The sequence below is a fragment of the Rhamphochromis longiceps genome, linkage group LG4, assembly GCF_057381845.1.
Source record: "Rhamphochromis longiceps isolate RC_006_pf linkage group LG4, R_longiceps_female_GT1.1, whole genome shotgun sequence".
Taxonomy (NCBI): domain Eukaryota; kingdom Metazoa; phylum Chordata; class Actinopteri; order Cichliformes; family Cichlidae; genus Rhamphochromis; species Rhamphochromis longiceps.
Genome location: NC_140560.1, coordinates 26,349,546 through 26,363,167, shown reverse-complemented (window position 1 = coordinate 26,363,167; position 13,622 = coordinate 26,349,546). Strand labels below are relative to the sequence as shown.

The 13,622-nt window shown below is 40.3% G+C and overlaps 2 protein-coding genes across 2 annotated transcripts; one reads left to right on the top strand and one right to left on the bottom strand.

The window, feature by feature from the left end:
* The first annotated feature begins 2,799 nt into the window (after positions 1-2,799).
* rsad1 (radical S-adenosyl methionine domain containing 1) lies at positions 2,800-7,683 on the top strand. Its single transcript, XM_085404131.1, has 9 exons — positions 2,800-3,140; positions 3,262-3,395; positions 3,472-3,676; positions 4,208-4,573; positions 5,888-5,951; positions 6,037-6,184; positions 6,469-6,523; positions 6,619-6,722; positions 6,958-7,683. Exons 1-9 carry the CDS (start codon positions 3,000-3,002, stop codon positions 7,067-7,069), a joined length of 1,329 nt encoding a protein of 442 aa, XP_085260257.1. The 5' UTR covers positions 2,800-2,999; the 3' UTR covers positions 7,070-7,683.
* Positions 7,684-9,099: 1,416 nt separating this feature from the next.
* Positions 9,100-10,470, bottom strand: rasd2a (RASD family member 2a). The gene is made up of 2 exons (XM_085405236.1): positions 9,729-10,470; positions 9,100-9,617 (listed from the first exon to the last, which is right to left on the bottom strand). The coding sequence occupies exons 1-2, from the start codon at positions 10,264-10,266 to the stop codon at positions 9,100-9,102; spliced, it is 1,056 nt and encodes a 351-aa protein (XP_085261362.1). The 5' UTR covers positions 10,267-10,470.
* Between the last annotated feature and the right edge of the window lie 3,152 nt (positions 10,471-13,622).

Below are 13,622 nucleotides of genomic sequence, written 5' to 3'. Positions count from 1 at the left end.
TTCACATCACAGATTCAGTAGTTTGTTTGTTTTTTTTTAATTTGGAAATTATTAAAACCTTTCCTTGAACCGACTTCACACATTTGAGTTCGGTGAAAATATATTCCTGTGTGTTTCTCGTCTCTCCCTCTGTCTGCCTCACTGTATCTGCTGATTAGATAACTGGTCACTAGATTTTACATTAAGTGGAAAATGACCTCAGGGCTGGAAGCTGGCAGTGAACATATTCACATTTATTGACATTAATATTAATCTATGTGTAATTAAAGCTTTAGATTTATTACTGATTGAATGTATGAACACTGTCTTATTTTGGAAATTATATTGCAGTAAATTTTATTATTATTAATCCTTTATTTATCCAGGTAAAAATCTCATTGAGATTAAAAATCTCATTTCCAAGAGAGACCTGGCATCATGGCAACAAAATGAGAGCAGGTATACATGCATGCGTTATTTGTTTTGATTTGAATTATCAAGTGAGGATCACACTCATCTGATGATGAGTAGCACCGACATGGATCCATGATTGCAGTCATATCAGAATGATGAAGACATTTATTGCCTATAATCCTGATTTATATTTTTAATCTTTAGTTAAAAAATAATCCGTTTTTAAAGCAGCTGTTCTAGGCTGTGTTACTGTCTGTGTGCTAGGCTTCGGAAAAATCAATATCTCATTAGTTAGTTTCATCGTGTGTTAGTGGGACACACATTTATTTTCCAAATATAGACTTGTGTCTTTATTTAATGTATCAGCTATGCTCATAAGAATTCCCACATAATCTACCAGTGGATCAGCCCAACCATACCCTTGAAAGTCTCTAGGTTGTCTTGACTATGGTTACATGTGTCGGTCCACTGAGTTGGTGCCAGATATTTGTATTATTCAATTCAATTATATACATTGCCAAATCACAACAACTCTAGCTTTAAAGCGCTTTATATTGTAAGGTAAAGACCATACAATAATACAGAGAAAACAGAGGAAAACCCCAGCAATCATATGAACCCATGAGCTATGGCTTTGGTGACAGGAGAGGAAAAACTTCATTTTAGGAAGAATAAACCTCCAGCAGAACCAGGCTCAGGGAGGTACAGCTATCTGTCGCAACCAGTTGGGAGTGAGGGTAGGAAGACAGCATAAAGACACGCTGTGGAAGAGAACCAGATATTAATAATGACTCATGATTAAATGCTGAGTGATGTATAAACACTTAAAAAGGTAAATTAAGAAGAAACACTGAGCATTGTGGGAATCCCCAAGCAGCCTTCCCACAAAGGGAAGGTTTACATTAGGACTGAGGGTTATCTGATCCAGCCCTAACTATAAACTTTAAGCCTTAAAAAAAAGTTTTAAGCCTAATCTTAAAAGTAGAGAGTGTGCCTGTCTCCCAATGTCTCAGAGCAGAGTGCTCTGTAGAGGTGATAGAGTACTGTGAGGTTTTTAAGATAAAGTGGGGGCTGAGTATTCAAGACCTTTTATGATAGGATCAGAATTGTAAATTCGATTCTGGATTTAATAGAGAGCCAATGAAGACAAGCTGTCTCTTTCTGGACCCTGTCAGAACTCTTGCTGCAGCATTTTGGATCAGCTGAAACCTTTTCAGAGAGTTTTAGGACATCTTGATAATGCTGAATGTAGTTCAGCCTAGAAGTAATAACAAGCAGTTGAACAGGTGTGCCCAACAAAGATTACTTATGATTCATAGGCTCCTAAATAAACTGCATCATTTTCAATATAAGGCCCATATAAATCATATTTTAATCAGAAATAGCCTAAAATCAGCCTCTAAATCATAGAATACGTACTAACAATACTATTCACCTTCCAGCATGTTGTCAAATTTGAACCATTTTAAACTTTGACAACAGCAAAAATACCCTACGTGTTATAAATATTTAATACTGTTTGATTCTTTTGCAAATTTTATATATAGTGAGTCTATTTGGGGTCAGATTTGACCTGTATCTATCCAAATGTATTTCAGATTCACTACCATTAGTAAAATCAAGGAAAACTATGAATTTTAGGGACTCTTGAAACTTCAAAACTGTGTGTGCCTTGTCTGTTATGGGGTGGTGGTGACAGAGTTCAAGGGCCACATTTGACCAGGTTAGTGCAAAGAAAGAATAGGAGTTATAATATATAACCCTACATGACAAGCAGAGGTCAAAGAGTGCCTTGATGCCAATGATTACCAATTTCACTTCACAGAGAGAGGGTTCCTGGTTAAATCCTGGCTAGGGCCATTCAGTATGAAGTTTAAAGGCACTTTGAGTGGTTAGAGTGGAAAATGCTATATAAATATGAGTGTATTACAGTTAGACCTGAAATGTCAAAAAAAAGAAAAGAAAAGAAAAACAAAGAAATAATTCATTTTGATAGTCTCATAGTTACATAACACATGTGCAAGTCCCACACAAGCAAGGAGTTCATTAATGTTGCGATAATAATGATAACTGAAGATGGTACTTACAGAGATTTGTTATGACATAACATTGATCGTAGTGTTTAATGGTTGTAAAGGTCATACATGGTTATATAATAAATCCCAAGAGTTCAAGGAGTTTCTTTCCATTTCTACTTTAGCGTTAGAATATATTTAAATCCTTACCGCTGCAACGTTTTCACGTTTTGGGTAAAACTGGAAAAGATGTTGTGTGAAAATACATATTTTTCACCAAAAGCAAATGTTGCAAACCTAAAAACCTGGCTGACCCTCTTGTGCTTCGGGTATTTCTTACTGTGGTAAAACAGCGCCCCGCTGTGGCCAAACCGGGAACATGAAGAGGAAATCGCTCCATGTATTTCCGGTTGGAGCGACTTGACGGCACCTTCAAATAGCGTAAATACAAAGTGAATTTACGCTATTTTGTAGCTACTTTGTTGTCACAGAAACGCATACCGTTTGAGTGATGAAGCCGGGTATTGAAGTAACCTCTGGTTCGGGTCGGAGAATGTAATCTCCCGTGGCGAAACAAACGCTGTCTCCAAAATGATGAGACGCACATTAAATGCGGTCAGTCGTGTCCTCCCTCCCCGACTGCAGCACTTCTCGGTCGGAGAAGTAACCGAAGATGTGTCTGAATGTGCGGCTTCTCCACAAATCACAGAGCGCGCGTCTCTTTATGTGCACGTGAGCTATAGCTTCTTTTTCTGAGAACATCACGCGCACATGTATCCGTAACTGCATGCTGACTCACCTGATTTAAGCATAAGTGGGCTGTGTCATGACTATAAGGTTCTTCCTCCCCCAGTGGCCTTACTGTCTCAGGAGGTGCTCCTACTGCAATTTCAATAAGTACATATCCAAAGAGAACAATGACCATATCATGACTAAGTGCCTTCAGATGGAGACTGAGACACTGCTGCGACTCAGTCAAGTATCCTGGTATGTGCATTTATTAAACCTGACAATCAGTAACTGTAAACTGCAGCTGAGATCACACTCTGGTTTTCATTTGTAGCATCACCTCAGTGTTCTTTGGAGGTGGGACTCCAAGCCTGGCCCACCCCTCCATCTTTGCTGCGATCCTCGAGACTGTTTCCAGGCAGGTGAATCTCTCGGATGAGGCCGAGGTCACCCTCGAAGTCAACCCCACTCCTGCGGGAAAGTCCAGGTTAGAGGACTATTGCCGTGCCGGGGTGAACCGATTTTCCATCGGGGTCCAGGTGAGCGTAATCCTTGGGTGCTCATGAAAGCCCATGGAAAAGCAGGGCCTTCCAGCTGTTTTACTCAAAGCATTTAGTGGTTGGTTGCAACGTTACACTCAAGGCCTATCATTGTGTTCATGTTTTTTTTTAAATTCCCTCTTCTGTGTGATGACATTTATTTAAAACGCACTTTTTGAAGTTTAGTCCTGTCAGGTCCAAATCACACATCTAGGGTACCAGTGCTTGTTTCTTTTGCTCTGCATCATAGACATGAAATTGCATGCAATGAAAATTGCAATTTGGATTTTATATTGTAGATTTCAGTTGGAACAGAGCTTAAATGTGTTTTCAGAGCTTAATCTTTCCATCTGTCTATCTCCTGACTCGATAATATTGGAAAAATAACACAATTCAAAAATGTTGACCCACTTATATGTATTATGAGGTGATGTAACTCTGAAAATTGCATTAATAATTTGATTCTGAAAGGGTAAGGTGAGAACTTTTTTCATTTTATGGAACAACTCTGATCAAACTTTCTATCTTCAGTCTTTGCAGGATGAGGACTTGAAAAGTCTGGGAAGAGACCACGACTCCCACAAGGCTTTGCAGACTATCGAAGAGGCCAGGAGGCTGTGCCCTGGTCGGGTGTCGGTGGATGTCATGTTCGGACGTCCCAAACAAACCGTTGAATCCTGGGAAATAGAGTTGTCTGAGCTGCTGAGGGTGTGTGATGATCACGTGTCTCTGTACCAGCTGACCCTGGAGCGAGGCACTCAGCTTTTTAAACAGGTTGAGTGCGGTGCAGTGACGATGCCCTCCGAGGATGTGACAGCAGAAATGTACCAGCGCGCCAGGAAGACTCTGCACCAGCACGGCTTTCAACAGTACGAGGTGTCGAATTTTGCAAGACATGTAAGTCTTTGCTGTAACAAAACCGTACTTTAACGCTTCACCTTATCATGCATCCGTTTTATACACAAAAATGATATTTTAAATCGAAGGAAGGTTCGGAGAATGAAAAGAGAAAATAAATAAAAGAAAAACACTTCCTTGGTACACTTGTTTAAATGCTTATTAACACAAATACCTAGCCAGCCAATCAAGTGGCAGCAACTCATTGCATTTAGGCATGTAGACACGGTCAAGACGACCTGCTGAAATTCAAACTGAGCATCAGAATTAATAGAAGAGCGCTGATTTCAGTGACTCACAATGTGGCATTGTTATTTGTGCCAGACAGGCTGGTCTGAGTATTTCAGAAACTGCAGATCTGCTGCGAGTTTCCCACACAACCATCTCTAGGGTTTACTGAGAATGGCCTGAAAAAGTGAAAGTACCACTCAGCAACACTTCCTTGGTAGAAAATGCCTTGTTAATGTTAAGAGGTCAGAAGAGAATGACCAGGTTGACTTGAAGGCAACAGTAACTCAGATAACCACTCGTTACAGCCAAGGTTTGCAGAAGAGCATCTCTGACTGCACACCACACCAAATCTTCAAGAAGCATGCCAGATACCATCCTGTCAGCTAACAACTGGAAACTGAAGCTACAATTCCCACGGTCTCACCACAATTGGATAATAGAAGATTGAAAAATGTTGCCAGATCTGATGATTCTCAATTTCTGCTGCAGCTTTCGGATGGTAGGGTCAGAAATTGACATAAACATGAAAGCATGGATCCATCCTGCCTTGTAGCAACAGTTCAGGTTGTTGGTGGTTTATAATGGTGAACGCCACAGTCTATGTGAGTGTTGTCACTCATTGTGTCCATCGCTTTACGACCAGTGTCGTCATCTTCTGATGACTGCTTTCAGAATAACGTGCCATATCACAAAGCTCAAGTCATCTCAATCTGACTGATAGTGGCTTCACTGTTTACAGTTCATGCAAAAAAAAAGTCTTCCTTCACTCTTAATTGTAAAAAAACAAAATCCGTACAACAAACTACATGTTCAGTCCTCTGTTTTATAGGCATCCATATTTTTCTTGTATAATTTAGAGTCATCGGATGTTTTCGAGGTTATTGAGCGAGATTTAAATGTCCAGTTCTATCGAAAACCAAAGATTTATATTGTTTTTCCCCAGCAGAGTCTACTAAGTTGTATTTTTAAGCTTCTTTTTAACTTTGTGTTTGGTTTTCTGTCTTCATTAAATCTCCGTAATGTGACAGTTTTACTATTCTCCCTCATAAACACTCAGTAAATGTTTTTCTCTGTGTAATGTAGAACTCAGTGAGTCATCACAATATCAGCTACTGGAAAGGCAACCAATACATCGGTGTCGGCCCAGGTAATACTTAGATGTAAAGCACTAAATCACTCCGGTTATGCTCCTGTTGGAAACTGTGCTTTTTATATTGTTGTCTCTGACACAGGAGCACATGGGCGGTTTGTTCCTCTGGGGGAGGGAGGTGTTGTTCGAGAGGCCCGGACCCAGACTCTGGAGCCTGACGTGTGGATCCGTGAAGTGCGGCATTGGGGACACGGGACGCGGAGGCGGCTTCAGCTTGGCCATCTTGAATTGTACGCCGTTGCACTTCCAGGCAGAGACAGATGCCCAGAAATGCTCTGAGCATGTGAAATGTAGCAGTGAAGTCTGAGACAGTCCACAGTGTAATTTATCACACTGAGTGTTGAGGCCGTGGCACATGTGCTTGTTCTCTCAAACATTCTGTCCTTGTGAGATGCTATTATGAGACTTGTATTCAGGCCTTTTACTCCGTAATGACTTTATCTTTAATGACTGTTCTGTTCTGTCCTTGCTGTTCTGTATTCAGTTTAAGTTATGAAAGATGTTTGCTTGGCAGATTGGAGGAGGTGTTGGTGATGGGAATGAGAATGACTGAGGGCATTAATCATAAGGTAAAGCACACAAAATAAATCTTTCATTGTATTTTCTGTCACGGCAGATAATGTTCAGTTCGCAGAGACTTTTTTTTTTTTAATTATGTTAACAGCACTGGGAGATGTTCAGCCCACAAACTGGCCTTGATGAAGTTTTTGGTGAATCCATTGTCGTCCAAGAGTTGCTCCAGAGCGGACAGCTGATTCTCGATGACAGGTGACTTATGATGTTTAATTTTCTCTTTAAGTTTCCTTACCTGTGCGGAAGCCAACCTAACAATTGTTTTTATTATTTGATAATATTTCCCTTATTATATAACTGTTTGGTGCATGAGGTGACAGAAAATAAGGGGAATAGTCTGTTCTGATTTCCCCAGCATACGGTATTTAAAACGTCTCTACAGCTTGAAGGTTAAATCATTTGTGTCTTTTTTTTCTTTTTTCCTTGTCAGGGGTCTGAGGTGCTCCTGGGAAGGACTGGCCTTACTGGACAGCATCCTTCCAGCTCTCCTGGTGGAGCTGGAAAGACAAATTTCCCCCAAAGCCTCACAGGGACCACTCTGAGTCTGCTGGCAGACAAACCAAGAACACCTCCAACCTTCAATGACACAAATGTTTATAAAGCAGATACGCTCGTGGCTGTCAAAACATATAAAAACCAACAGTTTTGTTTGGTACACCTTTTAAACGTGTTAGTGAAGGCTCTTCATCATTTTCCATACCATTGCAAACGTGACTTTATCTTTAATGACTGCAGCCCAGCAGCGATCGAGCATATTGTGTTATGTCCGTGTTGCCTCTCCCACCGGTTAGAACGAGTCTTGGATTTAAGTCTCCAGATGCTTTCATGCAGTCATTACTACAACGGATACACTTTGCACTAAAGCTTTAATTGCTGCTGTTGCTGTCGTTTAATCATAATTATACCTCTGACAATAAACAGGAAATTATTTTGGATTGATGTCATAGTCTTTTGAGCAAATGTACACGGTGAGTGGGAAGTTTTAGAGGGTGAACAAATTATATTATACCAAGTAAAGCCTCCGAGTAAGCAATCATTTTGTTCTCGGACTTGATTGATATCACTGCAGGTGCTGCATGTCTTCTCAAATCCCTGGAAATCATACCAGATGGATGAACATTAATTTCCTGGTGAGTAAAGGGATATATATATATATATATATATATATATATATATATATATATATATATATATATATATATATATGTATATATATATATATATATATATATATATATATGTATATATATATATATATATATATATATATATATATGTATATATGTATATATATGTATATATAGCTTTAAACTGATCCCAGCTCACTTGTAAGTCTCTACATTTCGTAATCACTGTCGAGTTTGCCTAAAAAGAGCTTTGAAATGTGGTACTCCTGGAGAGAAGTGAGACATTTGTGTTGTGCATACAATAAAACTCCCCCTCATGAGAGAATAAATAATAAATATTTAGTCCATTTAAAAGGATTGAGTCTTATCTCAAGGAACTTTACTGTCATGAGACATATTCAGACATTATTATTTTTCCATGAACTAGGTCTGGAAATACAGATCTTTATGATTCAACTGTGTATTGAAAACCCAGCTAGTGCCCTGTCACTTAAAAAGTACATGCGGGTACATCGGCACCTTTTAAACCTTGTTTGTAGATTGAAATCTGGTGACTGGAGGCATGTTGAGCACCAGTTTGAGATGATTTAAGCCTTAGCAGCCATTAGAAGATGGGTTCACTGTGATCAGAGGTACTTAAATCCCCTTTCGTTCCCATTCTGATGCTCATTTGTGAATGTACCAGACAAATTTGTCAATAAACTTTTAGTTTATCTTTCCAAAGTGGGTTTTATTGATCCACTTCAGTTTTACTGTTTGGAGAGGTTTATTTTAAGCAAATATACTGAACTTCTTGTCAGTGTCAGTAATATTAAATGCCGAGTTGAATAATCGTTGTGCTCTCTCCATGGTGCTGATCTCACTCCGTCTCTCTCCTTTCGCCCACCTTCCCCTCTTTAATAAATCATGCGCTATCACTCATTGTTTCCTCCAACTGCCATGGTGACACACAAGCGCGTACACCACCTCGGCTGATTAATAGGCATTGTAGCACCTCTGTACTTTAAGCCATTCACTAAGCCGTGGGCGTTCTAAACAAACCGTGCAAAAACTCTCGAGACTGACAACAGATACTGGAAGATGTTGAAGGTCTGCGTTTGAATCATCCACCCATGGCTCTGAACTCCCTCCCACACTCGAGGTTTTTACATCATCACTCGAAGAGAATTGACTGCTTACGTCAGTGTGCGTAATCTGGCCGTGCCCGTCTCTTTGTGAAGAGATTCTTAAATTTTTTGTAACAAACGGAAGGATGGAAAGCAAGGACACAAAACACGCAAGATAGTTGGAAATATTCAGCTTTTATTACAGGGTTATAGAACAGGGATATACAAAAAAACACGATAAGAATGCACTGGTCCAGCCAGGTGCTACAGAGTATAACTCTTTACGTATACCATATTGCAGCGTACTACTACAATTTGTTTGTCGAGAAGTCTCACAATTCATTGAATCTGACACTTCTCGGGTTTGTTGTGTTTGGTGCTTGATCCAAGCACGAGTTGCAGGTCGCTGTTGAAGCTCGGGCGGCGCGCCAGAGGGTCCACTGCGGCACAGGGCGCAGAGAGTACCCGCGTACGGCTACCCCTCCTGCCTCGCTGGCCGACGTACAGCGACCGGTAGGTGAGGATGGGTATGACCTGATGTCGCGATGGACTAGTCTCGTGAGGTAGTCCACCCAGAGAGGCAAGGGCTCTGAACATCGCGTCCAGCCCGGTGCCGGTTTTAGCAGAGGTTTCGAAGAATGGGATATCCTCGCCGAGGATTTTCCCCACGTCTGGCCGTCTCACGACTCTCTCTGAGTCTAAGTCCCCTTTATTACCGCATACAATGACTGGCACTCTCACTGGCTGTTTTAATTTCAGCAATTTTGCCTTAGCAGCTTTGATTTCGCTGAGCAGCTCACAGGCTTCACTCAGAGATTCTCTGTCATCCAAACTGAAGACGAGCAGAAAAATGTCACCTGGAGAGACAAAGAACATCAGATGTAAATTAAGGTAGTTAGCATTCATTTTCAAAATATAAAAAAACAACATCCCTTAAAAACAGATTTAATACAGCACTGATTCCTAACCTGTCAGGATGGATAGTCTGCGTTTGGCAGGGAAGTCCCTCTCACTTGCCGCATCCAGAAGATCGACCTGGTATGCCTCTCCTCCTATGTGGAACAGCTTTCTGTGGAAGTCTTCGATTGTGGGCTCATAGCTCTCCTCAAAGTCTTTCCCCATGAACCGCCGGAGAATGTTTGTTTTACCCACTCTGGGCGCACCAAGCACAACTATTCTATGACAATTTCTGGGCTTGGTCAAACGCAACTCCAGCAGGTCCACGGACCTCTTCGGGAGTCGATCAGCCGACACTTGCCGATTGCCAGAACTTGAGGATCTACTCACAACTATCCTCGTATCCTGCTGTCTCCAGCACCCCTTAACCTTTTTGACGAGCCCCATGCCTGTCGCTACGTTTGAGACTTTGGGGTGCTGGAGCACTGGACCGAGTGAGGTGCTCTGAAGATCTGGGTGCGTAATGCTTGATTGTAGATGCCCGGTGAGAGAGTTCAACATTTCGAGAATGCCATCAACGGGAAGATAAAACTTCTCAGTTGTGTTCATCTCTTGTGCTCTTTCAAGAGTCTCCAGTCACCGAGAGGCAATCACAACCTCACCAACCCAGTTGCTTTCCCATGTGTCCAGCGAAACAGAGCCGAGTGTCATCTCTTATACACCCACAGTTTCTGCGTCAGCAGGCTCATTCAAAATGCATTCCTTTTATAGAAGCACGGAGCCCCCCACGGCCCCCGCTTGTGAAAAATATTCCTTTGGAGGAAGACAAAAGTGCTAGATTGGTCTAGAAATATACAGTAGACTTTTTTCAGTTGGTGCATTGCAGCTTTCTGAAAGTTATCCGGATTGTTTTAAATTACGATCTTACTTTGTTCGGGGGGGCACGAAACACTCTGATCTGTTCTGGCACGTTTCTATTTTTAGCATTTGACCTGCAGGTGCTTCCTGTCTAATTCTGGGTAAATGTTTGGTAGACAGAGTACAGATAATTGCCAATATCATGGACAATTGAGGTGTGACGTGCGAGCGCAAATTAATTTTGTTTATCCTCTTTTCCTGAAACGCTGTCACGGAGACATTAGCCATTTGCCGTATATATATTTATATCTGTTATTTAACAGTTCCACAGTGTTTTCATAACAAATCCCACTTAACAACACATCCCTGCACCGCCCGACATAAATCTGTGCATGACGGATTTTATTATTCCTGAACTGTGATCGCATACTCTGGAAGTCCCTTTATTTTCTGAATTCCTCACGACTTTTTCGAGTGTTGAAGCTTGAAACAGAGCAACTCTTTGCTTTATGAATCATAGATGACCTGGCGATGAGTCCTCTGCAGAACCTCCGGAGTCAGAAAGCTGATGTTATTTTTCCACGGTACACTAACATATAAATCAAATTTGTATTTCTGGAGGAGAGATATGCTGATGTTTTAGGGAGAAGGTGAATCACTGGAGCATACCAAATCATTTGTGAGCTCAGTGCAGAAGTTAGAACATGATACAAAGCCTTTTTTTTCCCTCCATCAAACTATTCTCAAAATCCAAGGACACTTTGAATGGACAGCCCACATAATGGTTTCTTTCTTGAACCTGAAAAACATGCAGTTATATATACAAGACTAGCTGATCGCCATGGAGATTGCAGTCTCACTCTAATAAGTGCACTTTAGTGCTACAGCTGAAAACCATGTTGTGATGAATAATGTAATATAAGCAGCCATAGTAGCTGATAATGTACTAGTAGATGGTTGGTTTCTAAATAGGTGCTATCAGCAGTACATAATGGAACACTGATATACTTTTAGAAATACTAATGGGGTGCAAAAGTCTGAGAGAGCTCGTGAATATATTAGCTAGTTTGCGTTTTTCGAAATTATATTGTAAAATTTTCCATTAACAATAACAGTGAGCTTAATAAAGTGAGCAGAAACACGAATCCACGTATTTTAGTGCATCTTTGGTTTTGATCAGAGCATATACTTGAGATTCGCATTGTGCAAAATTTGCAGATTTTCTTTTTTGTTTTCAGGACATAAGAAGGAGACAAAAACACTGCCCCTAGAGGGCACCAGAGACAAACAGATGAAGTTAGTTGATTAACCAGTGGAAAGGAATTGATTATGGTTATGCACATCATGCTGCTTTTGTTGCAGCAGCAATTAACTAAAAGTAAATTATTATTCCAATTCATACACATTACAGGACATTACACCCATTTTCAACCCTGCTCCTTTGTCTTGCATGGCCTCTTATTTTAGCTGTTGTTTTTAGCATTCTTTGCTTGATGTAGCAGTTTACCTAAACAACAGCCTGAGCCCTCCTTTGTCAGAGTTCTTAGTCAGAGTGTCTTATCCTCCCTGGTGTGTTCCTTTTGTGATTGGTCTGGTCTGGATGCCACTTTAGATTGCTGACTCTTTTACTACATGCTAAATGTAGTTTGGTGCTGTCATGCTCAAATAAGCAAGGCTTTCCCTGAAAAAACAATGTTCCTTGAGAGACAGCATATGTTGCTCCAAAACCTATTCAAATTGTTTATTATTATTGTTTAATGGACCTTTCACAAATGAGCAAGTTATCCATGCTGTTTGCAGCACCGCACATGATCACAGATGTAACCTTAGAACTGTGCACTGAAAACAAGGCTCTCTTCTTTAGCTCTGATGTCACAGCACCCAGCTTTTAAAAAAATATGTTGCTGGTACTGAATTAAATTAAGCATATATTTTTTTCAAATACTTTTAAATATGCTGTCAATAAAAACAGAATACAATGATTTGCAAATCTCATAAACCCACATTTTATTCACAATATAATAGAAAACATATAAATGTTTAAACTATAAAGACATTTGACATTTTTGTGAAAATTTGAGCTCATTTAGAGTTTAATAGCAGCAACATCTCTCAAAAAGTTGTGATCAGTGCAACAAAAAGGCTGGAAAAGTAAGTGACATTAAAAAGAAACAGTTTGAGGAACATTTTGGGGCAGGGATAGCTCAGTAGGTAAAGTGGTCGCCCCATGATCGGAAGGTCGGCGGTTCGAATCCACTTAACGGCTACCCTAAGGTACCCCTGAGCAAGGTACCGTCCCTACACACTGCTCCCCGGGTGCCTGCTTAGTGGGCTGCCCACTGCTTCACTGAGTGAATGGGTCAAATGCAGAGAAAAACAAGTAATTTCCCCATGGGGATCAATAAAGTATCTATTATTATTATTTTTCAACTAATGAGATTAACTGGCAGCAGGTCAGTAACATGATTGGATATAAAAAGAATATCTTAGAGAGGCAGTTTCTCAGAGCTGAAGATGGGCGGAGGTTCACCAATCTGCAACAAGCTCTGACATGCAAAGAAGAAGCCATATGTGAACATCACTGGGACACACTGCCGTCTTTGTAACATAAAATACGGAAACAAGACCAAGGGCTGTCGGACAAGAATGGAACAACATTCCTCTCCCAAAAGACTGCCATGAAATTCAAAGTGGAGCTAATATTGTTCTTATAATTGTACATTTGATATGTGTTCTATGTTCCACTGTGAATAAAATATGTGTTTATTCTGTATTTATTTACATTTTACAGTCTGGTAACTTTTGGGAATTAGGCTTGTGTGCCAAATTCTTAGTTTTAATAAACTTTATGGTTAAATTATATTTAAATTCTTTGCATTATTACACTATACATTTTTTAAAAATCCAGCTTTTTGTTTGATGAAATAGGATGTCATGTTAATATCCCTGAGACTTACTATAGCTATAACCACCATAATCTAAGTCTTCCTTTCAGTGTAGTAATTTACATTATACACACTCACTGTAATGGAGGTGTCCCCAGGAGGTATAAGACTGTGTTAATAGATTAATGTCTCCAGAAGTAACACATGTGCACACACACTTGA